The 27,786-nt window shown below is 51.5% G+C and overlaps 1 protein-coding gene and 1 long non-coding RNA gene across 3 annotated transcripts in view; one reads left to right on the plus strand and one right to left on the minus strand.

The window, feature by feature from the left end:
- Window positions 1–26,876, minus strand: part of SLC29A3 (solute carrier family 29 member 3) — a 49,905-nt gene extending 23,029 nt beyond the window's left edge. The window contains exons 1-2 of one of the 2 annotated variants that reach the window (XM_017854648.1): window positions 26,803–26,876; window positions 23,096–23,394 (exon numbers count right to left, since the gene is read on the minus strand). In XM_017854648.1, the coding sequence (XP_017710137.1) occupies window positions 23,096–23,394; window position 26,803 (300 nt within the window). In that variant the 5' untranslated portion in view covers window positions 26,804–26,876. The remainder of the gene's footprint in view (window positions 1–23,095; window positions 23,395–26,802) is intronic. The other variant, XM_017854649.1, reaches the window with a different exon arrangement.
- LOC108516904 (uncharacterized) lies at window positions 19,762–21,299 on the plus strand. Its single transcript, XR_001881949.1, has 3 exons — window positions 19,762–19,862; window positions 19,965–20,056; window positions 20,426–21,299. It is a non-coding gene; the product is annotated as an uncharacterized LOC108516904 (long non-coding RNA).
- Window positions 26,877–27,786: the final 910 nt, after the last annotated feature.

Here is a 27,786-nt window from a genome sequence, read left to right on the forward strand (position 1 = left end):
GGGGCACCAGACCTGCAGGCTGTGATAGGAATGGTGTCACTCAGAATTATGCCACAGCAGCTCTGTTTACATAGCCAATTAAAACACTGGAGGCCTGGGGGTCAATGTGGGCCTTATAGAACCAGAGGTGAAAGGCTGGGTGTGACTAAGCAAGAAGGTAGGGCTAGCAGGTGGATGCAAGGCAAACACCTTAGGAGGTGACAGGCCTCCCAAGCAGGCTTCTCTGCCCCAGCAGGAAGTCCCAGGGCAGGAGACCCTTAGGCTGGTGAGTAATCCCACGGTGCTCAGCCCTGGCTGGGCAGCCACTGTCTGTGCAGGTCAGCGCCTCTTCCTGTTTTCACCTGTCCCTTTGTTTGCTGAAGAGGTGTCAAGCCCATACGCCAGTGCTGTGCTGGCAGCTGGGTGGATACAACGGAGGAGCTGTGGCACCTGCATGCCCTCGGGGAGGTGGGTACAAGCCTGGAGCTGGAGTACAACAGATACAAGGTGTTGGGGGGCATGGAAGGAGGGGCTCTGGGGGGCTTCCACCAGCGCCATCTTGGACGGCGGCTGGAAAGACTGGGGGAAGCATATCAGACAGATACGGGAGGTACAGGTGCCAGTGGGGAGAGAAACATTCCCAACAGGATGGAATGGCTGGCACAAAAGCACGAATGGATGCTTCCCCACCACTGAGGATGCCAGTGCAGCTCATCTGTTGAAAGCAACTTCTGAGGCTTCCTCAGCATCAACAACCTCTCCTGAGCTGAAGCACACCACACTGTGTTGTCCATCCCATCCACAGGAGGGCTGGCAGAACAGGCAGCCACGGCACTCAACCCCCAGAGTACTTGTGGCAGACAGGCCCATCAGTCACCTCTGAATTGTCAAACCCACGTGGGGGAGGCCCAGCTCTGAGGAAGAGAGGGACAGCTGTGCTCCTTGAATGTGAGATCTCATCTTCCTGCGCGCCACTATCTCCCTAGCGTTATCCGCGCCCTGCAATGACCTGGAGCTCAGGCAGGGTGGGGGACTCAACATCCAGGCTCTGCTAGTAATTGCACCAAAGTCAGGTAACCCAGGTGGGGAAGTGGGAGCTCTGCAGAATGCCAGGGAACTCTGACATGCAAGCAGCACAGCTTCCAGAGGGCCTGCACAGACCCCAGCCCATGTGCTCTTACACAGCCAGTGAGGGCGAGGCAGGGCTGGAATCGCTCCCATTTTACTGATGAGCAGCCTGAGGCTCACAGAGGTGGAGGAATTCCCCAGAGGTACACAGAGGCCCACACCCGGGAGTGCTGGTGGCAGCATCTTTTGCTGTAGAGCAGGGCAGGGACCAGGGGGGACATATTTATCATCCCCCTACAAATGCATAAGCTGCTCTAGCTGAGGCTGCCTGTCTCCTGGAGGCACAAGCCCAAACACTATCACTGGGGTTGCGGTGCATCACCAGGAAGCCTCAGAGGCCAGGCCTGGCAGCCACGTGCCTTCCCAGCAGCAAGCAGGGATGTGAGACACGCTCCTCTCAGGGTGGGCAGTGTCCTTCTTCTATCTGGCCCTAAGGCAGGTAACCTGCCCAAGCCAGCAAAGAGACGGAGTCTCACTCTGTCGCTCAGGCTAGAGTGCAGTGGCATGATCCTGGCTCACTGCAACCTCTGCCTCCTGGGTTCAAGCGATTCTCCTACCTCAACCTCCCGAGTAGCTGGGATTACAGGCATGCACTACCACACCCAGCTAATTTTGTATTTTTAGTAGAGACAGGGTTTCACCGTGTTAGCCAGGATGATCTCGAATTCCCGACCTCAGGTGATACACCTGCCTCGGCCTCCCAAAGTGTTGGGATTACAGGCGTTGAGCCATGGTGCCTGGCGAGGGTTTGATTTCTTTCTCCTCTTTTTGCAGTGGTAGACAAGAGTAAAGGAATGCACTAGCTAATCTTTTCTCTCAAACCCCACTGCTCATTCCCCTTAGCATTTCCAGAGGTCTATGGGTCTTTGTGGTGTTGAAAAGAAAAGAAAAGAAAAGAAAAGAAAAGAAAAGATTAAGAGAAAAGCCCCCACCTCTGTCAGTTACCCGAAATGGACGGACATGGTTGGCAGCTAAGCAAAGACTATGTTAAAGAGTGCCTGTGGGTGGGCAGCATGGGGCAGGCTTCCAAGCTTTTGCCTTACTCTGCAACCCCTAAAAACAGCCCCAGTGGGCATGGGGGCCTCAACCAGACTGACCCAGGGTGGGCATGGGGGCTCCTCACCCAGACTGTGGACAGGCCCTGGCCCAGGGGTGCCAGGTGCCAGGGTCCCCCCATATGGTGGGTGAATGTGCATAAGCCACTGCCGGCCTGGGCAGGGGGGCGCTTGAGTCACTTGCTCTGGTGAGAAGGAAACTCATTTTCATTCGCTACAGTCTGACCCAGTTTGCGAACACCAGGAAAGGGGAGAGATGCTCTTCAAACACAATTTAAAAGCCCACCAGAGCCAGCTGGCCAGATGTGAGGCCCATTTTATGACAGGGCACATTTCCTCTCCTCCAGCACACTGAGAGGCTCCATGCTAAGCGTCTCTTCTGGAAGAATTTAATTCCGGGCTCAGAGTCCAGGTAAAGAGGTTTCATCGGGCAGGGAGGCCCCGAAATGAGTCCGTTTATCTCTGGCAGACCCTGGTTAAGCTTTCTCTCCCCTGAATGCCATTTGGGCACTTTGAAATAAGTGCAGCAAATTAGTCACAAGCTGTGGCAGACTTGGTGTCCGTGCTGTTGAGCGGCTTCTGCAAAGGAGCTTTGTGTAGCCCCCACCTCCAGAAAGCAGCAGCAGAGGCAGCTGGGCTCCTGCCGGGCGAGGAAAAGCGATTCAAGCCTGGGGGTGGCAGCTCAAGGCAGCAGAGCGTTACCTGGATCACAGGGGCATGAAATTAGCAGCAGCGAGCAGGTTGGAGCCAAGAATAGTTTGCCGTTGCAAAGTTGCTGCTTTCGGATAGCTGAATTCTGCAGCCTAGGATGTTGTAGGGGAGGTGCCCTTGCCCTGGCATCAGCCCAGATCATTCCTGAGCAAACTGAGGTGAGTGGAGGGCAGATGTCCCCATAAGGGATGGGGCTGGTGTCCTTTCTGCCACTTTCAAGGCCCTGTGTTTGGAGCACTGGCCCAGGAAAGTTAATGGGTGTGTGGCCAAGGGCAGGGACCAGCTGGGAGGGCTGGCTAGGCAGGGAAGGTGGGCAATGCCTGCTCCAGGGGCCAGGCAGGAGGCTAGACGCAGCCAGGCTGAATGGAGAGGCCAGAGACCCAAGGGAAGGATGAATCTGGGGTCAGAATCAGACAGGTAAGCTCTGGAAAATGCTGGCCAGACAGACAAAGCCACTGTGGCCACCCTAAGGAAGAGTGTCCCCATCTGACCCTTGCATACAGCCCTCCCTCCTTTGGTCTCCCAGGATAGCTCCAGGCCTGGGCTCACTGTAAATCCTGCTCTCTGAGCACCCAGGGGCTCTTCCCAGCCTCCAATCCTTTCTCACACCTCCTTGGGAATCCCTGCCGGAAGATGAGCAAAGTTCCTGTCTTCTGGAATGAGCTTCCCCGCCTTCCTCCCCGCGGTGTGTGCAAGGCTTTCTGGAGCACACCTCCTCTCCGCTCTGCTAGAAGGGCTCTTCCTCCAGCCTCAGCTGACTTCCCGGAGACTCACACATGAACCCCACCTTTCTTGCCTGCATTTTCTCTTTCCCTCAGGGCTGCTTGTTCCTTTCTCTGCTGGCCAAGAGGCTCTCTTAGGTCTCCCTTTAGGTAAAAACAAACAAACAAACAAACAAAACACTTTGACTCTGTTGCCTCCAGGCACCAGGCCCCTCCTCCCCTTCACTCCACACTCCTTGAAAATGCAGTCCATGCTGCCACTGCCAGCCGTGTCCCTCCCAGCTGCCCTGGGGAAACATTTCCTGTAAGGGTCCTCAGTGTCCTCCTCGCAGCCCACCTGTAACCAAGGCCTGGTCTTGTTCCTCACACTCCAGACACTACATGCTACCTTGTCTAGAGGGGGCTGAATTCATGCCCCAAAATTCATGTCTACCCAGAACCTCAGGATGTGACTTATCTGGACCTAGGGTCTTTGCAGATGTGCTTAATTAAGAGGAGATCCTACTGGAGGAGGAATGACCCCTCAATCCACAGTAGACGGGAAAAAAGGGAAGGACACACAGACACACAGGCAGAGGCTGCGTGAAGACAGAGCCACAGACTGTAGTGATGCTGCCATGAGTCAAAAAATGCCAAAGAAGCAGCAAGGAAACGTTATTCCCTAGAGCCTTGCTTTTCAGCTACCCAGTTTGTGGTACTTGGTGAAGACAGCCACAAGAAGCTAATGCGATGTCCTTCCAGCACTCCTCTCCTCCAAATTCACAAGGCCACACCCATTCCCGCCTCCACCACACTTCATCATCTCCGTCCACCTGTGGCTCCCTCCACCACCCCAAGGTGCCCCCTGAGCTCCATCCTTCATTTCCTGACCTCCTTTTGTTAAGGGTGAGGGTGGTGGTAAGAGAAGCTCACCTCCCCTGGCTTCATGACCTCTACCCACACATCCGTCTCTTCCTCCAGAACAACTGCTTAGGGGTCCTGCTGAGCCCAAACCCCAAGCCCCTCAAATCAAAGGTCTTTAAGAGAAGACTCCCAAGCAGCCCCTCCAAAGGGCCCATGGTCATCCTCCTTTTCTTAGCCCCTCCTCACAGCTTCCTTGGTTTCTCCTTCACCCTCACCCCAGTCAATCACATCTACTGGTCCCATCTCCACATCGCCTGACTATGGCTCACACGTCCAACCAGTCTCCCTTCGGGTTCTAGCCTCTCCCCCAGGCATCCCCTCCACGACTTTGCTCAAGCTCCCCCCTGGGCCTGGCCACCCTTAGCCTACACGCCTTACCAATCAGCCTCCCTGCGACTGCTACTGCTATGCCTCCTCCTCCTTGCAGCCTCGCCTCCAGGCCACTAGTGCACTTTGCTGCGCTGTCCCCTCGCTTGGCTCCTTTTCAGGAAACCTTGGGGGCTCCACTTGGAGAAATAACAGGGTATGTGGAGGCGAGGGTGGCTGAGGGCCGATTCGGGGGTGGTCTCAGGCAGCTGCCTAAAGAGAGGTTTTGTTTTCGAAGGTACTGGGGAGCTCTGGGGGCTTCTCAATGCCAAACAGTATGGGGGGCAGTGCTGGGCGTAGAGGGAATCACCTGGCAGAAATGGGTGGAGGGAGCAGATGGGAAGAAGCAGGTGGCAGTGGTTAATTTACCCATTCATCTATTCACTCACTAAAGGTGAAAGGTGGTTGACCTTCTAGAGCTCATTCACTCATTCAACAAACGATGGCCAAGCACCTTGTATGTGGCCAATGTGTTCTAGGGGCTGGGGATGCCAGTGTTCTAGTGAGGGAGGCACAAAAAAAAAAAAAAAAAGAAAGAAAAAGAAAAAAAAAGAGTCAACAGCAAGTGTGGGGGGGAAAGACTGCAAATTAGGATAAATGCAATAAAACTAAAACACAAATAATTGGCTAACCTAGAGCCTGGACAGAGGGAACAGGGTATGGCTGACCCTGAGTCAGGAATGAGCTTGACGTGTTCAAGCCTCCACAGGGGTGAGCTGGAGTATGGATGGGAATGGGGAAAGGGGGGATGAGGCTGGGGCCCAGGCAGGCCCGGGTGTGCAGGCTGTGGTGCAGGTGCGTCGCAGGACCACAGTGCACACTCAGGCAATGGCAGTTCTTCCTCCTGTCCCTCTCTCCTCTCCACAAATACTCACAGATGGATTCATCCTTCTGCAAATATTTACTGAGCTCACTAAATGTTGTAGACATAGGAGATTCAGCTCAAGTTCTTGCCTTTATGGAACTGCCATCTAGTCAAAGAGATGGCCAACAAATGCATAAACAAATAGATTATAGGCCAGGCAGTGGTCAGTGATATGAAGACAAATTCAGCAGGGTAGGTACCTCTGTAATAGATCACAGAACTGGGAAAGAGCCATAAGGAGGTGTCCCCAGTCCAGAGGTTGGCAACAGGCTACTCCTGGGCCAAGTCTGCCCTCTTCCTTTGTGTGAACACTGGAGCGTGGTCGGCCTTCGGTCAGCCCATTTGTTTACATGTTGTCAAGGGCAGCTTTCACTCTGCAAGGGCAGAGCTGAGGTCACAAACAGAGACTGTGGGGCCCACAAAGCCTAAAATACGAACCATCTGGCCCTTTGCAGGAAAAGTTTCTGGATCTCAATCTACGGTCTAATATCTTCATTTCTCAAAGGAGGACGTGGTCTCAAGTCACCCAGCAAGTTTGAAACACAGTCAGAAACAAGCCAGCTCTCCTGAATTCAGAGTCTTTCTGCCAGGCAGAGTGAGCAAGGAAGACAGAAACCTCATTTCTATCTACCCTTATATCCTGCCTCGGCCAAGTCTTCATGAGGCCCCCTAGTAAGGGGCAAGCTGACTGCTTTGATTCTTTTCCCTTTTATTCCCCCCATGCACTCTCAGGCTGGAACCTGAATAGGCAGAGTAAGGGCTCAGAAACCAAGGGCTCAGAGAAACAGGGAACCTCACAGATCCATGCACGAGTGACCTCCAGCTCCCTGAGGATGAGCTGATTGGAGGCTCAGCCACTGCTGATGCTCGGGCCAGCCAGTCTTTCCTCTTCTGCAGCCTGACTTCTGCCATGTGATAGGGAAAAGAGGAAGAAGACTTTCAAGAAAACTCCCCACCTACCCACGCAGCCCTCGCCTGACCAGGGAGGCTTCTTCATCCCCCAGAGGGTCCCGTGCATCAGTGTCACAAGGCTGATGACCAGGCACAAGGGCCATGCCCTGTGACCTGGTGGTAATGAGGAGGTGGTCTGGGGGTGCTCCAGCCTCTCTCTGTAGTAGAAAACATTAGGGACCATCAGGAAGAGAGAGTCCTTAGCCAACCCCTGGCAGGCACTTCCTCAACAACAGACCGCTCCCGCCTTGGGGAGGCTGTTTCTCTTTGGAGGTGCATGTGGGCAGAAACCACAGGCTGCTCTAGGCCTCAGATGCTTGCATGCAGACAGGCACAGACGCGCACAGAAGCACAGGCAGTGAGGACCTGCAAGAGGCCAGCAAGGAGGCCCCAGGCACCCAGTGCTGCAGACCCCTCCCAGGCTGCCTGCCTGTGTCGAAAGTGCTGGGCTCCTCAGTGGAGACTCTAATTTAGGTTCCGCTATCTGGACACTTGTGATGATCAATCATGTTAAAGAGACACTTGAGCACTTAAGGTCCGGGCCATCTTCTAATTTGTCCAGGAAATCGCCTCTGGATTTTAAGGATATATGCAGGAAGAAATAAAATTGAAGGCAGAGAGGGAGCAGTCGATAGCCCGGAGGGCAAGGGAGCATAGCGCAGGTGGGGAAAAAGGGGTCGTGAGCACTTAGGGAGAAAATAAGAAAAGAACTAGAGAAGCTGAGGCCACCAAAGGCATGACTGACAGTGTTTCAAACTAGGCTTTTTTTTTCCCCCTCTGTAGGACGCAGCAAGAGCTAAAACAGAAGAAAAGCCATCACAGGTATATTATTCATTGGGAATGGCATGCTGGCTGGGCCCGCAGTTAGAATCAGAGGGTGGACAAGGGGATTTTTAAAAATGATTCACTTTTGGCTCTAATTTTTAAAAATGGTTTAGAGCAGCCATCCACGCCAGCCAAAGCAACTGGCAGCCACTCATGCACACCCAGTGGCAGAAAGCCTGAAGCCCCCCACATCCTGCCTGACCTCAGACTCCCCATCTCCTTTCCTAGGATGACAAAGCTCAGGCAAAATCCCACTTTAATACGCTTCTTTCTATGTGGGGAGGAGGGGTGTTGTACCCTTCTCCACTCCTGGGAATTCTGCTTTTAAAAAGTGGATTACTGGTACGGTGTGGTGGCTCACGCCTGTAATCCCAGCACTTTGAGAGGCCAAGGTGGGTGGATCACTTGAGGTCAGGAGTTCAAGACCAACCTGGCCAACATGGTGAAACCCTATCTCTGCTACAAATACAAAAATTAGCCAGGCGTGGTAGCAGGCTTCTGTAATCCCAGCTATTCAGGAGGCTGAGGCAGGAGAATTGCTTGAACCTGGGAGGCGGAGTGAACCCAGGAGCCGAGATCACACCACTTCACTCCAGCCTGGGCGATACAGCGAGACTGTCTCAAAAAAAAAAAGAAAAGAAAAGAAAAAGAAAAAAAGAATAAAAGAGGATTGCCAAAGGGAGTCTAAACATTGTTTCCATTTGGAGAGAGATCTGAGTAGCACTAAAATGGGTCTGCAGGAACACCACCTGGCACAAAGGAGAGACTCCTGAATACCTGTTCCCCTGGCCAGCTGGCATCAGGACCACCTGGCAACAATGCCCAGGCCTCACCCGGGGAGCTAAAGTCATCACAGAAAGGTCCAGGAATCTGGTATTTGCCAAATGTCCCAGGAAATCTGATACTGATTCAGGTACCCTAGGCTGCGGCCCCTATTCTGGTCTTATTAGCTATGTGACACCAACGAGTTACTTACTGTCTCTACTTTCCTCCTCTGTAGAATGAGGACATGCCACATCCTCATAGATGGCTACAAAGTTAGGGGGAAACAGGCAGAGCAGGGTTGTTCAAACTACAGGTTGCACAGCTCATTAAAGAATATGAATCCATTTGATGGGTCATGACCAGAATTTTACTTTATTCTATTTAATCCTTTGTTGCCTTCTTTCTTACTAAAGGTGAGTGAGCTGTCTGCATCTTTTTCTGGGACCCTTCTCTGTGCACCCAAGCCCTCTGGCCTGCTCATGGACCTCGCTCAGGTAAGCTCCCTCTTCTTCATCAAGCGTTTTTCCTTCTCTGCTGGATCATTTGCTTCCGCACACAAACTGCCTGCTATGTCTCTCGTATTAAAAATAAAAGAACAGAACATTCTTCCCCTTCTGAATCACAGTTCCCTGCAGCTTGTGCCTCATTGTCCTGCTCCCATTTAAAGCAAAATTCCTTGAGTTTGCTGTCTCCTCTGCCTCTCCCCCCATCCTCCACAATGCTGCTCCCCAAGGTCACTATGAACCTGCACAAGGTCAAATGCTCCATCCTCATCCTGCAAGGCTTACAACCAGCACTGTCACTGTTGATCACTTGCTCCTCCTTGAAACTACAGTCAGAGTGGAGTTTCCTTTTTTTAAGTATAGATGCAGCTTCATGAAACTGTTGTCTGCATTATAGACACAAAGGTCTTGCCAGGTGAGATAGCCATCATGCTCAAAAAAATTTTGAAAACGCTGACATAAAGCACTGAGGTTAAGATCATAGATACACGGGTTGACAGGGCCCCAGTCTGAGTCCCAGTTGTCACTTACTTTGTAGCTGGGGGCAAATGACTTAAACTTTTTCAACCTTGGTTTCCTTCTCTGTATAATGAGCATAATAAACCTATGTCTTCAGACTCTAAAAAAAAAAACAAAAGATCATGGAAAACAAAAAAACAAAAAAAACTTCTAGCACACAGTAGATTGCTTAATAAATATTGCGGAGTTAATGAATGAATTTGTACCCTTAGCAGTGCCTGGCACATGGTAAGAGTTTAGTAAAGGTAGTGAATGTTGGGATTTAGCAAAGTCCTCACACAGCGGCCACCACCTTATAAGGTACGCCATAACTGTCAGGACTTTCCGCCCTACCTGTGTCTGCAGCGTTATGTAAATGCTGCCAGGTGGGTCTGTGGGCAGAAGGCCCAGGGGCCACAGAGCCTGTCCCCAACCCACACAGTAAGTAAGGGCACTGGTAGTCTAGAGTCCCTCTGTTGCCAAATCTGGGTTCCTCCCAGCTACCTTGTGGTCCTATGAGACAGGACCAATCCACCTTTCACCCAGCTATGGAGCCTTTACCAAATAGTTGTCCTATGACTCTTAAACCTCTGGGAACAGGGAGCCTCCAATCCCTGATACAGCATAGAGAGGTTACCCAGCTGGGTCAGGACCTCAGGACTGCCTCTCTTCTGCTCTCCAGTTTCACTTGCTCTTGCTTTGTGCCACCCCAGGTGTAGGATGCCCACATTGAGCCCAGTTGGCCCTATCACTCCTTTTCCAGGAGCCTGGGAAATTGGAAGGAAGAGGAGGGTGGCTGTGGAACCCCCATCTCCTAACTACAGCCCTTGGCCCCCTGGCCCAGCAAAGGGGAGCATTACCAAGAGAAAGGGCAAAGGCTCCTCCAGGGGCCGCCACTGGCTGGCGTGGAACTGTGGGCTCGCGGGTGCAGCTCAAGCCCAGAGCATTTCCGTTAGACAAGCATCGAACCCTCCAACCACCTACATTTGTAGGGAGTCCCATGAGGAACCCCATACTCTAAGGTAGACTAGGCCAACTCCTTGCACTTCCCGCAGGATGGTGGCCCTAATTCTCCAAGGGGAAACTGTCCCCTTCACTGCTAGGTTTGACAATTTGACTTGCATGGCAGGAATTTCTCCCAGAAGGCTCACCTAAGTCTCTCATGATGTAGCCTTTGTCTGTTTAATGGGTTGATGGGTACTCTAGTGGAGGCAGAGGACAGCTGCTTTTTCCCCCCATGTGGTAACGTTTTACTTGAATCATAGTCCTTTTTGTTTTGAGACTGGGGTTTCACTATGTTGCCAAGTCTGGTCACGAACTCCTAGGCTCAAGCTTACTGTTCTGTTCTCCCATCTCAGCCTCCTGAGCAGCTGGGACTACAGGTACACACCACCATGCCTGGCCTGGATCATGGTTATCTGGCTACACATTAGCCTTATCTGGAGAACTTAAAACGCTTGTGCCCAGGCCCCTCAGAAAGAATTAGAATTGGGTGAGTGGAACAGGTGGGACGTGGGGTATTTTCTTTCTGTTCCTTTCTTTTTTGAGACAGATTCTTGCTCTGTTGCCCAGGCTGAAGTGCATTGGCACGATCTCGGTTTACTGTAGCCTCTGCCTCCCAGGTTCCAGTGATTCTCCTGCCTCAACCTCCTGGGTAGCTGGGATTACAGGTGCATGCAGGTGGGGTATTTTTTTTAAAGCTTCCCAGGTGATCCCCATGTGCAGCCAGGGCTGAGAGTGCCAAGGTAGACAGATAGCTTAGAGAACACGCTGGTTACAAGCATGGGCTCTGCAGTTCTATTACTTGCTAGCAAGTGACCTTAGGTCAGTGGCCTAAAATCTGTGAGGCTTGATTTCATTTGGCTACTCACCAGGATGTCATGTGGAAGGAAGACGGCAGGTCACGTGGGAGGTGGGTGCAGGCTGCATGGCAGGGACTTGGTAACCTCTGATAACCTGTCCTCCAGCTTCCTCTTCTCCACATAAGCTCATCCTGCTTCCTTTGAACACTTCCTCCTTGGACTGGGAGGTCCGCACTTCAAGGGCAGATCAGTCCTGCTTCTTCGCAGGGCTGAGAGACTGGACCAGAACTAAGGGACTGGAAATAAGGGGAGGGGATGCCCTATGTCCCCCACTTGCTGAACCAGGACAACCTGGCTACCTTCCCTATGGCAGGAACCCCACTTCATGTCTATGCCAACACACCTGAAAGATCAGAACTCCTTTACTGGTAGCCACTGTGACTCCCAGAGCTTCTTCTGCTCCCTTGCAGAGCCATGGCATCACTCTCATGGACTGGGTTGTGGAGCTTTCCTTCTCAGCCTTATGATAACTAATGTGACAAATATTTATGTGCTATTATGTGTTGGGTGCCATGCCAGGTGTGCCAGGGGCACAGGATGTAGAGTAAGAGAGTTTTATTCACTGGCGGGGGAGGCCTCCTCATCTGTCATGGTGGATGATAACAGTTCCTGACCTACAGAGGTGCTGCGGGGCTGCATGAGATAATGCAGGCAAAGTGCTGAGAGCCGCGGCTCCCACCCAGCCAGCGCTCGGTCTCCATGAGCCATAGGGCAGGATGTGATGGGGAAGTATGATGCTGCCCTGAAGACCCAGACGTGGAGCCCCTAACTCAGAGAGGTGGCTTCAGGGGACGTGCCCAGAGACGAGATGATTCTGTCTCCTGCCTCACCCCCGGGACTGAGTGGTGGGGTGCCTCCTGGTCAGATGGAGGGATGGACAGGGGCATCAGTAGAGTGCCTGGCCCGGGTCCCAGCCCTGCTGACACCAAGTCGGGCTGTAGGTCCCACCCATGACCTGGCCGTGTCCTGCAGTCCCTCAGAGAGGAGTCCCTGGGCAGACTGAGGTACACAGGAAGGAAGGTGTGGAGAGCGACTGTGGGGGCCTTGGAGCAAGGAATGGCCAGGAGAAGGTACAGACACTCTTCTCTCCGGGGCAGGAAGTGGGGCTTGTCCAGCTCACTGTTCTGTTCTAGGCCAAGGGCAGCCAATACAGGCCTGCAGGAGAGCCTGGGGAAGGGTGAGGAGGCCCCACAAGGCAGGGGATGGCTTACAACCCCAGAGCTGGGGAGGACCTCCAGCTAAACAGGTCAGGTGGGGAAGGGGGAAGGGACGCTGGGTCCAGGACCCAGGGGTAGAACCCAGGCACCTGTGGTTTCAGGCTGGAAAAGGAGGCCAGACCAAGGGCAGGCTCTCTAAAGGAAGGAAGATGGTGTTTGGTGGAGTCAAAGTGTGGGGGGTGGGGGGTTGGGGCATCTCCAGGATAGTACCCTACATACCACTCTCTGAGTATGAATGAGTCTGTAATCATCTATCCACCTCAATGCCCCATAAAATTCTCTATAGCCCTTTCTAGCTGTGTGATCTCAGGCAGGTTACCTAGCCTCTCTGAGCCTCTGGTTTTTGTCTTAAGAAAAGGGTTACTAAGACTTGCATTGCAGGGCTAATGAGAAACAACACATGCAATACCCCTGCCAGCATGGTGGGCCCAGAGTCGGGCTCAGGCAATGGCAGCTGTTGCAGGCCCCTGTGCCATCTTTTCTTATCAATTCTTCCTCATTTATGCTCTAATTTTTTTTGGCCCTGGGCCAGCGGGCCTGTGATAGATTTATTGGAGGTTCTTATTCCAGAGAATAGAGACAGGAGGGCAGAGTGAGCAGGATACTAAGGCATCCCCACATTTGTCCAGGCAGAAGGAAATGAGCCCACTGACCTTGAAAGTGACATAATTTGGGGGAGGGGGTGTCTGGGTAAACCCTCCTCCTGGGTCTAACTCCCCATCAAATGGTATTCATCCCCAGAAAATGTTCAAAGGAAAGTACAGGAAAGAATAAACACCTAGACCCACAGCTAATTGAGTTGCAGGTGGTGGCTAGAGACAGGACCATTTGACTCTCCCCCTCCTTCCCCCAAAGTGGCCCTCAGGTGACAGGGCAGACAGGCAGCCTCTCGCAGGGAAATCAGGAAGAGAGGAGGAAAGAGCTGGGGAGGTGGGTGGCTGGGATGAGGAATGAGGCAAAGAAAAATGGCCCGCAAAATGCAGAAACGCCCCAGCATGCTTGCTTCCCAAACCCGGCCCATGAATCGAGGGGTGACAGGTCTCTCATCTCCGATGCCAAGAGCCAGGAGCTCCGGGCAGCGGCAGGTACTACATCTGCACCTGCCAGCAGTTGGAGAGAGGCCATAAAGCATCATAGCAGGGCTCAGAATGCCAAGTGCCTGCAGCTGGGAAGGGATCGCCCTGCGGTGAAAGCAGTACACAGGGCGAGGGCTGCTCCCAGAGCCAGGCCTGGGCACCCCTCCCTCCAGAGGCTGCTTGATCCTGGGGGCCTGGTGATGGACAGAGGAGGGACAGGGCAGGTGCACACGCAATCTAGCTCTGTGCCGGCCGAGACAGGCAGGGACCTTCTGGAGGAAGCCTAGTAGGCCAGGTGATTTACTGGGGCTGGCAGAAAGCTGGGACATTGGAGTCACTGGTAAATAAAAGTGGATTGTAAAGCACCCGAGCTAAGCCTGCGCCTGCAGAAATGCACCAGGGCTGCAGACAGCTTAGAAGCATGGGCCCCATCCCCCAAACGATCATCACAATCATAGTTTATACGGCACTTCGGATAGGGATGCCAGGCCTGTCCTAACTGCTTTTTAACACATATTAATATACTTAATCCTCACAACAGCCCTAAGAAGTTGGTGGTAGTATTATAATATCTTCCTTTAACATACCAGAAAGATGGCCGGGTGTGGTGGCTCATGCCTGTAATCCCAGCACTTTGGGAGGCCGAGGCGGGTGGATCTCTTGAACCCAGGAGTTTGAGACCAGCCTGGGCAACATAGTGAGACTTTGTCTCTACAACAAATACAAAAAATTGGCCAGGCATGGTGGCGTGCGCCTGTAGTCTCAGTTACTCAGGAGGCTGAGGCAAGAGCATCACTTGAGCCCAGGGAGGTTGAGGCTGCAGTGAGGCTTGACTGTGCCACTGCACTCCAGCCTGGGTGACAGTGCAAGACCCTGTCTCAAAAAAAAAAAGTACTGATACAGTCCAGAAACATAAGGCAGCACAGAGAGGTCACAGAGCCAAGCCCTATCCAGTGCACCACAAACTCTACTGTGCCCTTCAGTCACCCGAAGGGCTTGGCAGCTCGTCGGCCCTGTCTCAATCGGCCTCGGGTGGGCGGGAGACCACATCACTAACAAGCTCCCAGGTGAGGCCGCTGGTCTGAGGACCACACCTTGAGTCGAGAGGCTGTAAACTACTCTGCTGCCTTCCTGTGGCACTTCCTCAGCCTTAGAAATGGTTTATATCCCATTGCTCTGGCCCCGGGAGGCATCTATGAATTCCTCAGTTAACAGAAAAGGCCCTCACAGGTGTCAGATCATGGGGGGAGTTGAGGGGTGGAGTAGGGGAGTGTGGAAGTGTGAAGTTGTAAGCATATCAATGTCTACACCCCAGCTCAGGCTAATCTAATCAGAATCCCTAGGGCACGGCCCACACTGGTATTTTTATTCCTTTTCATCGGACAGGTAATGTGCCGATGACATAACAAGGTTTGAGGGAGGCCTATCTCACACATGTGCGTGGAAACCCAGTCATCACATTCATGAACTACAAAAGGACCATTAACTGGTGTTTTTTTAAGCAGCTCCCTGGGTGATCCACATGTGTAGCCGCAGTGAGTCCTTGAGATGGACAGCAGCAATGCCTCCCTCGCTATGGCAGATTCATGCCTGTAAAACTGAGGACAGCTCCTTGGGGCGAGGCCAAGGATTTCCTTCTGGGAAGCAGTGATGAGCCACCTCCTGGGCCACTGGAAGGTGCGGCTGGGGTCTGCTAGCATACCTCCTTCTTGCTTCTGAGGCATCCCTAGAGAAGATAGGGCACAGCTGGGCAGCTGGCAACATCCCATCTTGGCATTTGTCGGAGAAGTCCTTGCCTCCCCATGCTCTCAAGTGACAGCAGACACCAGCCTGCGTTAGCTGTGGAAACGGAGGCTCCTGACCAAGACTCTCCTTGACCAAACTTTCGTCAGGTTCCTCTGAGCCCCATCCTCGACCTTGGCCCCAACCCCAGTCCTGACTTCTGCCTGCCCAACCCAGTCTTAGCCAAGAATCCTGTGAAGTCAGATTAGCCAGCATGCCCCTGAGGAGAGAAGCCATTTCTCTGTCTCCTGTCTCTGAGGAGGAGGAGAAAGTAAAAGTTGAAAAACAACAGGAATGAAGTCAGTGGCAAGACTAGCCGGTGCCACTGATGACCAGGCCTGAGGTTAAAAGATTAACCCCCTACTCTAACAACATGTGCTCTCAATCTATCACGACCCTTTCACGTGGAACCCCTTAGAGTTGTAAGCCCTTAAAAGGGACAGGAACGCTGTCTTCGGAGAGCTCGGCTCTGGAGACGTGAGTCTGCCGACGCTCCCGGCCTAATAAAAAACCTCTTCCTTCTTTAATCCGGTGTCTGAGGAGTTTTGTCTGCAGCTCATCCTGCTACATTTCTTGGTTCATCTGACTGGGAGGCGAGGTGATTAACAGACGGTCGAGGCCGCTGCTTAGGCCTGCCCTGTGGAACATCCCTGCGGGGGACTCCGGCCAGCTTGAGCAACACGGATCCTGAGAGCGCTCCTGGGTAGGCAATTGCCCGGGTGGAACGCCTCGTCAGAGCAGTGCACAGCAGGCCCCCGCAGAGGATCAATGCAGTGGCTGAACACGGGGAAGGAACTGGCGCTTTAAGTCTGGACATCTGAAACTTGGTAAGACTGGTCTTTGGAACTTGCCCACTCCATTTGAGCAGAAGCGTGGCCTGATCACCCACGGCGTGCCTGTACCGGCACTTTGGTTTTTGAGTTGACTTGAATTGCTTAATATTTTGGTTTTGGTTTTGACCTGGCTTGGATTTCTGGATACTCTGATTTTGGTTTTGATTCTGGTTTGGTGTAAACTGAAAAGTGTGTGTGTGCCCTTTTACCTGTTCTTTGTTCTGTGGTGTGCATGTGGTGTGAGCGTGGTGTGTTGTCTCGAGGAAACATGGGTCAGACACAAAGTAAGCCCAGTCTGCTAGGAACTATGTTGAAAAATTTCAAGGAAGGATTTAGTGGAGACTATGGGGTTACTATGACACCAGGAAAACTTAAAACTTCGTGTGAAATAGATTGGCCAACATTAGAAGTGGGTTGGCCATCAGAAGGAAGCCTGGACAGGTCCCTTGTTTCTAAGGTATGGCACAAGGTAACTGGTGAGTCAGGATACTCAGACCAGTTCCCATACATAGATACTTGGTTACAGCTGATGCTAGATCCCCCACAGTGGCTAAGAGGGCAGGCAGCAGCAGTGCTAATAGCAAAGGGACAGATAGCCAAGGAAGGATCCCGTTCCACCCACCAAGGGAAATCAACTCCTGAAGTTCTGTTCAACCCAACATCAGAAGATCCATTGCAGGAGATGGCACCAGTGATCCCAGTGGTGCCCTCCCCTTACCAGGGAGAGAGGCTCCCCACTCTTGAGCCCACAGTGTTTGTGCCTCTGCGAGACAAACATATCCCTAGGCCACCTAGAGTAGACTAGAGAGGAAATGAAGCCTCGGGAGAAACCCCTCCCTTGGCAGCTCGTTTACAACCCAAAACTGGGATACAAATGCCCCTGAGAGAGCAGCGGTATACTGGGATAGATGAGGCTGGGCACATGGTGGAGAGGCATGTTTTTGTACCAGCCCTTCACCTCTGCCGACCTTCTCAACTGGAAAAACAATACCCCGTCCTATACTGAAAAGCCACAAGCTCTAATTGAGTTGCTCCAAACTATTATCCAGACCCACAACCCCACCTGGGCTGATTGCCACCAGTTGCTCATGTTCCTCTTTAACACAGATGAAAGGCAGAGAGTGCTCCAAGCAGCAACTAAGTGGCTAGAGGAACATGCACCAGCTGATTACCAAACCCCCAAGAGTATGTGAGGACCCAGTTCCCAGGAACAGACCCCCAGTGGGACCCAAATGAAAGAGACAGTATGCAAAGGCCGAATCGATACAGGGAAGCTGTCTTGGAAGGATTAAAGAGGGGAGCCCAGAAAGCCACAAACGTTAACAAGGTCTCTGAGGTCATTCAGGGAAAAAAAAAAGTCCAGCACAATTCTTTTTCTTTTGAGATGGAGTCTCGCTCTGTTGCCCAGGCTGGAGTGCAGCGGCGCATCTCGGCTCACTGCAAGTTCCGCCTCCCGGGTTCATGCCATTCTCCTGCCTCAGCCTCCCGAGTAGCTGAGACTACAGGCACCTGCCACCACGCTTGGCTAATTTTTTTTGTATTTTTAGTAGAGACGGGGTTTCACCATGTTAGCCAGGATGGTGTCGATCTCCTGACCTCGTGATCCGCTCGTCTCGGCCTCCCAAAGTGCTGGGATTACAGGTGTGAGCCACCATGCCCGGCCAGTCCAGCATAATTCTACATGAGACTGTGTGAGGCCTATCGTATGCACACACCCTTTGATCCCAATAGCCCTGAAAATCAGTGCATGATTAACATGGCTTTAGTTAGTAAAAGCACAGAAGACATTAGAAGAAAACTGCAGAAACAGGCTGGATTTGCAGGGATGAATACATCACAGTTATTAGAAATAGCTAACCAGGTGTTTGTAAACAGGGTTAGCTGTAAGGAAAACCGCAAAGAGAATGAACGCCAGGCCCGGCGAAATGCCGACCTATTAGCTGCAGCAACCAGAGGGGTCCCTCCAAAGAGGCAAGGGAAGGGGGGGCCCTGGAAAGGAAACTGAGCCTGGCTGTCAGAGTTTGCAGCGTGACCAGGGAGGGACAGCATTAGGGATATACCTAATGTAAATGACAAGTTAATGGGTGCAGCACACCAACGTGGCACATGTATACATATGTAACAAACCTGCACATTGTGCACATGTACCCCAGAACTTAAAAAAAAAAAAAAAAAAGGACATTGGGAGAACAAATGCCCTCAGCTAAAAGGAAAACAAGGTGACTCAGAGCAGGAGGTCCCAGACAAGGAGGAAGGGGCCCTGCTCAACCTGGCAGAATGGTTATTGGACTAAGGAAGGTCATTTACAATCTACTGGAGCCTAAGAGCAGAAGGTAGGTGAGAGAATTCTTAGGAGCTGTGGCGTTTTGCAGACTGTGGATCCCAAACTTTAAAGCATTAGCCAAGCCTTTGTATGAGGTCACTAAGCGGAGGACCAGGAACCTTTTGAATGGGGATCCCAACAACAGCAAGCCTTTCATGAGTTAAAGGAAAAACTTCTGTCAGCCCCAGCCCTGGGGCTATCTGATCTGACAAAGCCTTTTACATTGTATGTGTCAGACAGAAAAGATGGCACTTGGAGTTTTAACCCAAACTGTGGTGCCAAGGCCGGTGGCCTACCTCTCTAAACAACTAGACGGGGTTTCTGAAGGATGGCCCCCATGTTTGAGGGCCTTGGCAGCAACTGCCCTGCTAGTACAAGAAGCAGATAAGCTGACTCTTGGGTAAAACCTGAACATAAAGGCCCCCCATGCTGTGGTAACCTTAATGAATACTGAAGGACATCATTGGCTAATGAATGCTAGACTCAACAAGTACCAAAGTTTGCTCTGTGAACATCCCCGTGTAACCATTGAAGTCTGTAACACCCTGAGCCCTGCCACCTTGCTCCCAGTATCAGAGAACCCTGTCGAGCAGGACTGTGTAGAAGTGTTGGACTCAGTTTAGCAGACCTGACATCCGGGACCAGCCTTGGGCATCAGTAGACAGAACTACACATGGATGGGAGCTTCATCAACCCACAAGGAGAGAGATGTGCAGGCTATGTAGTGGTAACCCTGGACACTGCCGAAGCCAGATCACAGCCCCAGGGCACTTCAGCCCAGAAAGCTGAACTCACTGCTTTAATTCGGGCCTTAGAACTCAGTGAAGGTAAGACTAAACATTTACACTGATTCTCGGTATGCCTTTATAACCCTTCAAGTGCATGGAGCATTATATAAAGAAAAAGGCCTATTGAACTCTGGGGGAAAGGACATAAAATATCAACAATAAATTCTGCAATTATTAGAAGCAGTATGGAAAGCTCACAAGGTAGCAGTTATGCATTGCAGAGGACACCAGCGAGCTTCCACCTTGGGTTTGGGGAATTCCCGCGTTGACTCAGGCTTGAAAAGCAGCATCTGATCCCTTCCGGGCATCAGTCACAGCCCCCCTGCTCCCTCAAGTACCTGATCTTGTACCTACTTATTTTAAAGAAGAAAAGGACTTTCTCCAGGCAGAGGGAGGACAAATGATGAAGGAAGGATGGATTCGGTTACCACGTGGGAGAGTAGCTGTGCCATAGCTGCTAGGAGCCGCAGTTGTACTAGCTGTGCATGAAACCACCCATTTAGGTCAGGAGTCACTTGAAAAGTTGTTAGGCCAGTATTTCTACATCTCGCATTTGTCAGCCCTTGCCAAAACGGTGACGCAGCTGTGTGTTACCTGCCAACAGCATAATGCGAGGCAAGGTCCAGCTGTTCCGCCCAGCATACAAGCTTATGGAGCAGTCCCCTTTGAAGATCTCCAGGTGGACTTCACAGAGATGCCAAATTGTGGAGGTAACGAGTATTTACTAGTTGTGTGTACCTACTCTGGGTGGGTGAAGGCTTATCCAACACGAACTGAGAAAGCTCGTGAAGTAACCCATATGCTTCTTCGAGATCTTATTCCTAGATTTGGACTGCCCTTACAGATCAGCTCAGATAACAGGCTGGCGGTGTTTGTGGCTGACTTGGTACAGAAGATGGCAAAGGTATTTGGGATCACATGGAAACTGCATGCCACCTACCCGTCTCAGAGTTCCAGAAAGGTGGAGCAGATGAATCGGAATATCAAAAATAGTTTAGGGAAAGTATGTCAGGAAACAGGATTAAAATGGATACAGGCTCTCTCTATGGTATTATTTAAAATTAGATGTACCCCTTCTAAAAGAACAGGATATTCTCCTTATGAAATATATCACAGGCCCCCTCCCATATTGCGGGGACTTCCAGGCACTCCCTGAGAGTTAGGTGAAATTGAGTTACAGCTACAAGCTTTAGGAAAAATAACACAATCTCAGCCTGGGTAAATGAGAGATGCCCTGTGAGCTTATTCTTCCCAGTTCACCCTTTCTCCCCAGGTAATCGAGTGTGGATCAAGGACTGGAATGTAGCCTCTTTATGGCCACGGTGGAAAGGACCCCAGACTGTCGTCCTGACCACTCCCACCACTGTTGAAGGTAGAGGGAATCCTAGCCTGGATCCACCACAGCCATGTAAAACCTGCAGCACCTGAAACCTGGGAGGAAAGACCAAGCCTGGACAACCCTTGAAGAGTGACTCTGAAGATGACAAGCCCTGCTCCAGTCATACCCAGAAGCTGACTGGTCCATGCACAGCCGAAGCATGAGGAAGCTCACTGTGGGATTCATTTTTCTTAAGTTTTGGACTTGTACAGTAAGGACTTCAACTGACCTTCCTCAGACTGAGATAGGGCAAAAACTTGAAACAGTCTTTTTAAAAGGGACTTGTGTGTATAATGCCACCCAGTACAAGGTATGCAGCCCAGGAAGTGACCAGCCTGATGTGTGTTATAACCCATTAGAACTACTTGATCCCTGTTGGAAAACAGTATGTAACTCTAGGAATAAATGGAACTGGACTGGTAGGAAGACCTGGATAGTGAAGATGAGAGTGAGAACTCCCACTAGTGAGTGAGGTTCTCAAAGTGGGGAATGAGGAGAGAAGCCATTTCTCTTACTGTCTCCTGTCTCTGAAGAGGAGAAAGTAAAAGTTGAAAAACAACAGGAATGAAGTCAGTGGCAAGACTAGCTGGTGCCACTGATGACCAGGCCTGAGGTTAAAAGATTAACCCCCCACTCTAACCACATGTGCTCTCAATCTATCATGACCCTTTCATGTGGAACCCCTTAGAGTTGTAAGCCCTTAAAAGGGCCAGGAACTCTGTCTTCGGAGAGTTTGGCTTTTGAGACACAAGTCTGCCGATGCTCCCGGCCGAATAAAAAACCTCTTCCTTCTTTAATCCGGTGTCTGAGGAGTTTTGTCTGTAGCTTGTCCTGCTACACCCTACCTTTGAGATCTGATCAAGTTCCTCATTCCCCACCTCTGATGTTCAGCTGTCTCTCCATATACTCAGGGCATTGGTCCAGGACTCCCACCTATACCCAAATCCACACGTACTCAGGTCTCCAGTCAGCCTTGTGGAACCCAGCTCTCCCTATAATCAGGTTTTGAACTCCACTAATAGCACATTTTCCATCAGCATTTGTTTGAAAAACTTCACATATAACACAATTCAAACTCATATTGTTTAAGAGTAGACTATGTAAGTTCTAGGCCTGCTTTCAGCAAGAATCCTGTTAGGCCAATTGAGCCAGAATATTCCCTTCTCTCAAATCTGATCAAGCTCCTCATACCATTCACTGTACTCAAGGGATTGGTTCCAGGATCCCTCCCATGTACCAAACCCCGAGCATACTCAGTCGGTCTTGCAGAACCACAAATAGGAAATGTCGGCCCTCTGTATATGTAGGTTTCACAACTCACATATACTGCATTTTCCATCCACATTTGGTTGAAACAAAAATCTGCATCTAAGTGAACCCCTGTTGTTCAAGGGTCGACTGTGTAAGTCCTGGGCCTGCTTTCAGCAAGCAGAGGCCTCACCTTGACTCTCCTCTTAGAAATGTGCCATCCTCCGGCCCCTCATGCTGCCCCTTGGCTAGAAATCCCCATGTCTCCTTTTCAGAGTTGAGCTCCATTTATCTCCCCTACTACAAGTCTTAAAGCTTTCCTTACTGTTTTAACAAGTGTCATAATTTTTTTCTTTAATCCTCTTCCCCTACCACCCCCTCCTCTCTGGAAAAGTCACCCAGCAAAGTGAGCAGCCCTGTCAACTAAACAAAATTGACTCCTCACCTTGACATTCAAGGCCCCGGGCAATGATCTCAAGACCTCTCTCTCTTACTTGTGCCCCAAACACAGCTTTACCGTTTGTCATACACACCTAGACTTTCCTCCCATTCTGCCGTTGCCCAGCCTTTTTCTTCTACCTACATCGTTTTCTCCCCTTTCTTGAAACCCACCAACTCTAAGTCACAGTAATCTCTTCCATGGTGATCAGACTAATTATCCCTTTGGATTAATTTTCCCTATCTTCCATAACAGAACCTCCCATTTTAGCAGGCACATGGTTCTCTGAGATAAAGCTACATTGAAAGACTACATTTCCCAGCCTGCTCTGCAAGCTGATGTGGTCACATGCCTAAGTTTTGACCAATGCAATGTAAGAAGAGCAAGGTGTGTCACTTCCAGGAAGTGTTCTTACAGGCAACAGGCATTTCTTCCTCCTCCTCTTGCTTCTACCTACTGATGTAATGGCTGGACCTACAACAGCCATCTTGTACTGTGAGGTGGCCTTGGCCATGAAAGCTGCACAGAGTTGAAGCAACTGGGTTCCTAACACCATAGAACGTCATACCAGCCTTGGGCTGTCCCCACCAGAATTGAACGTGGGAGAAAAATGACCTTCCATCTCATTTTAGTTACGTCTTTTGGAATTTTCTGTAACTAACGCTATTCAGTCCATACCTTCACACCCCTGGAGGTGTGGACTCTAGATTCTTGGGTTTACCATACATACCACACGGAACCATAATTTGCATGTTCTTCCCAAGCTAAACAGTAAGCAAAGGCTGGAAATGTGTCTGAAATCTCTATCTTCCCCTGCCATGTGAGGCATGAGGCCTCTGTATGCTACCACCAGCCCTGCAGGAGAAACATGCCCTTACCAGGATGTCTGAACCCTCAGGGTCCTCCCCTGTGGCTGGGCTGGAGGAGTTGCCGAGTTTGAACATCCAGTACTCCTTGGCAGTGACAAAGAAGTTCCATGGCAGTAGACTGCCAATGCCCAGGCTGAAGAAGATGATGTATGTGCCATAGAAGCGGTCCTTGGGCCTCTGTAGGCCAGGGGGCGGGTGGTCCAGCAGCTTCTCAAGCAGTGCCTCCTGGTCAGCTTGGAGACTGCTGCCTATGATTCTGTAGGTGGAGTTTGAACTGTGCTGAAAGTCGTCCTCTGAAGCAATGGCCACTATTGGAGCAAGAAGGGCAACAGAGACAGGGTAGGTAAGTAGAAACTGAGGCTGGAGGCAGCTGGGGACCCACCCAGCCTACAAAATGACCATGCCCCCTCACCCTGGGCTCTGTAAAGTCACTAAAGCCTGGCTGGAGAACTTCATTTTAAGGATCAGGGAGAAACACAAAAATCAGACCTGAAGAAGGGCAGGATGTCAGAACTGTAAGTGTCCTCAGAGGTCACCCCAACCATGCAGGTGCAACAGAGGTAGCACATAATTGTGGAACAGGCTGGTGTAAATCACTGCATGATAGTGGGGACTGTGGCAATGTACCCAGAAAGGCAAACCTGGTCTAAAGGCATTCACAGTTCTGTGCAGCCATAAAAAAAGAATTAGGACCCCTGCTGGGCAAAGAATGATCTTTAAACCCTTTTCGACTTTATTTGAAAGAAATAAGGGGCAGGATAGTGTGTAGAATATGCTACTGTGTGTGTAAAAACGGGGAGAGAAAATATACATATACATATGTATTTGTATATGCATATAATATCTCTGGAAGGCTACATAAGAAGTTTCTAACAGTGGCTGCCTCTAAGGAGGGAGACTTCCCTGCATTCTTATTTGTGCCTCTTGAATTTTTAACTATGTTCCTAGTTTATTATCAGTTCAAAAATAAAATTAAAAGTGTAAATAAAATAAAACCTTCAGATTAAATAATTGTTTAAAAACTGGTAGTGTCTAGGGCTGCCTCCATAAGCTGGTGTGTAGCCTCTGATAGTCCATTCCCATTTCATTTGTGAGGAAAGAGAGGTCCAAAGAACAGAAGGCCATAAGTTAGGTAAATGGCCAAGCCTGGGTTTGCAGCTCCTGCCTGGGTCCCACCTCTGCTCATCACGCCCTACCAGGAGTCAGCCACTTTCAATCTATGGTAGCGCCTAAGACAAATGGAAGAGCCTGGGCTACCAGCAACTATTGCCTACATGGCCTTGGGCAAGTTACCATATTTCTGTGCCTCAATTTCCCTAAATGTAAACCTAGGGAAGCCATTTTTATGATAGTTATGCAACTGCAACTGGCTGGCAACGCCTGGCCTGTAAGCAGCTGTTGAACAAATGTCAGCATCTCCCTGGCATCCTGGGCCTGTCGCACGGCTGGCTGGCTGCTGGATTTGGCTGTAAAGTAGCATGCCTGCTTCTTTGCTCTAGATAGCACCTAGGATGTGGCAGCAGCTTGTTAAATGAGAAATGTCTCCATAATGCTGAGGATGGGACACTTCAGAGTCCCTTCGGCAGTAGCCTCTTCCCTACCCAATAAACTAATAAATAAATAAATGCATCTTGATTTCTACAGGAGGCTAAACCTAACTCAAAGCATCGTGCCAAGAAGACTGGGGTCTTTATTCCCTGGTGGGATGGGAACACCTCCTCATGTGGGTGCAGAACCTTATCCACTATTTCAGGAGAACCTCAGAGCATCCCTTGGAATTAGGGCAAAAAACATTGCTCCCTTTTTTCAGATGGAAAGACTGAAGTCTGGAAGGCACTTGCTATGTCCCACATTCAAATAGAAAGAACTCCCAATAGCTAAACTTAAGTCCAGTAATCACAAATGCCAAGGTCTGTGCCTAACAGAGGTCACACTTGAGGCTGACAACAGCCTAATATATTAGGTACTACTCTAAGACCCATTTCACAGATGAGGGGTCTGAGGCTCAGAAAGGTTGAGTAACTTGCCCAGGGTCACACAACTAGCAGATGGCAAGAGTGAAGTTACACAGCCAAGCAGACTGGGGCCCATGCTGGACTCCTCAGCACACCGGGGAGGACTGGCTGGGAATGGGAATCTTGTGTTTGCTGGTTCCAAGTACAAGCATCCTTCCTGCAAGCCTTGAAGTCAGTGAGTGGGGAGGGGCCCAGGCACACTGCAGGCACCCTTGTCAATGTTTGCTGAATGAATGGACTCTGCACGACCAGGACATTCTCCCCTGCTGGGGTAGCATGTACCCTGGAGCCAGCAGGCGGGAGGCCACTGGATGCCCAAGTGCAATTCATCCAGCCAGCAAGTCTATTTTAAACTCCTCTGGTTAGCAGAGTCCCTCCCCAGCCTGGATTCGCATGGAGGCTAGCATTAACAAGCTCACTGTCTGGAAGCTCACTGTGTGGAAAATCTCTTTCCACATGCAGTAAAGGCCATGTGAAGGCACAGCAAGAAGGAGGCTTTCTGCAAGTCAGGAAGAGAGCCCTCATCAGAAACCAAATTAACCAGCATCTTGATCTTGCCCTTCCCAGCCTCCAGATCCATGAGAAACAAATTTTAAGCCACCCAGTCTATGGTATTTTGTCTGGCACAAAATGGTACAAATGTAACAAATGTAACAAGCTCACTTGTTACATTTTAAAAATTAGTGTTTAAAATGTAAAAAATAATCATGACCCACCCACATAGAACAAGAGAGAACCACAAGTGGTTCTTCCCAGAGGCTCCAGCTACCTGTGGGGGCGGCTAGAAGGACCACCAGCCCTGTCACTCAGGACCACACTTGGCTAGGGCCCCCTTCTCAGTACCTGGCGTCTATTTGTCAAGGACCATTCAGCCTTGACTGAGCTTCTGAAGAAGGAGCCAGGAATTTTCTCTAACCAGGGTCACAGGCCAGGGCACTGGAGTGAGCAGTCTTATTAGTCTTTACAAAAGCTAGCTGCTGACTTCTGGATTAAAAAAGAAAGAGAAAGGCAGGCAAGGAAGTGCCCAACCTTCCCCAAAACAGGCTGGCTGTGGCCTGGAACGTGCTCCTGGGTCACCTGCAGGAGCCCGGCCATGCACAGAGAGGCAGCCCTGCACAAGGAGGCAGGCACTGCTGGGTCTGCGGCAAAACTTCATCTGGGCCGGGAAGCCTAGGTACTGGTTCCAAGGAGGTTCCTGACTCCGGCTAGGTGGCTCTCCCCTCTGTGCCTCGATTTCCTGGGCTGTGAACCGGGGTAGGGAGCTGGTAGGGCTAACCTGTGGGAGGGCACTGGGAAGCGCAGGGCACCGCCCACTGGCCGCGGCAGAACTGGCTTTGCGGTGTAAATAGCCCCAGCCTCAGGCCCCTCAGCTGGGACCGAGAGAACCAGCCACCACCTGGATACTTCGGGCCGACGGGTCCGTACCAGGCCCCCACCATACAGGCAGTAAGGTCCAGTCTCAGGGAGGAGGAGGAGGGGAGAGAGGGTTTGAAGAAGAGAAGACAAGACCCAGAAAGAGGGGTGGCAGAGAGCAAGGAGGGAGAGGAGGGACGGTGGGGAAGGGACCACGGAGGGGGTGGGGTCCTTTGGCTCCACTGGCAGCCCGCAGCCGTCCCCAGGGCCCGGGAGGGAGGTCGCTGAGCGCGAGTCTGGGGGCGGCCGGGACCGGAGCCGGAAGAGCCGGAGCCGGCCCGCACTTACTGTCGCCGCTGCGCTGCGCCGCGCCGCCGCTGCCTCCGGCGCACGGCCAGGACCACTGGGCTTGGTAGGCGGCAGGCGGGCTCCTCCCCCGGCTCCGCCCCGCCCCTCCCGGCACCACGCCACCGCTTCCCCGTTTACAAACGAGCCTTTTTCCTTTGTCTTCTCCGGGCGCGCCGGGGCTCCCCCTCCTGGCGTTGGGCTGGGGTCAGCCTGCGCCCATTTCACAGGAGAAAAAGTGAGGCGCCCAGTGTTAAACGCACTGCCCATGCTTGCGATGGGTGCGCGGCGCATCAGGCCTCCTGGTTGCTGCTCCTTTTTTACTTTGGAGTCAGACCCCACTGTCTGAGACCTCCTCTTTAGCTACAATAACCTGCACCCCAGGACTAAGAGGAGCCCTCATCTTGCCCCCACACCGCTGCAGAGACTCCTCTCCAAAGGCTGCTTCTACCTTTCCCGGCTGCCCCTGCTCTGGAGGTGAAGCGGGACCCACACCCGGACTGAACTGGGCCTCCCAGGCTGGGCAGCTATTTTCATAGACCCAGAACTTGGCAGTCAACAATTCCAGCCCTCACACTTGACCGCAGCCGCAGCGTGTAACACACAGCTGCTGCGTGTTCTTTAACAAAGCGGGGGCCGGGCGCGGTGGCTCACGCCTGTAATCCCAGCACTTTGGGAAGTCGAGGCAAGCGGATCACCTGAGGTTGGGAGTTCGAGACCAGCCTGACCAACATGGCGGAACTCCATCTCTACTAAAAATACAAAATTAGCCGGGCATGGTGGTGCATGCCTGTGATCCCAGCTACTAGGGAGCCTAAGGCAGGATACTCGCTTGAACCCGGGAGGCGGAGGTTGCAGTGAGCCGAGATCGGGCCATTGCACTCCAGCCTGGGCAACAAGAGCGAAACTCCGTCTCAAAAAAAAAGAAAAGTAAAGAAAGCGGGAACCAGGCCGGGCGCACTGCCTCACGCCTCTAATCCTAACGCT

Source organism: Rhinopithecus bieti, unplaced genomic scaffold (assembly GCF_001698545.2).
Source record: "Rhinopithecus bieti isolate Rb0 unplaced genomic scaffold, ASM169854v2 scaffold_36008, whole genome shotgun sequence".
Taxonomy (NCBI): domain Eukaryota; kingdom Metazoa; phylum Chordata; class Mammalia; order Primates; family Cercopithecidae; genus Rhinopithecus; species Rhinopithecus bieti.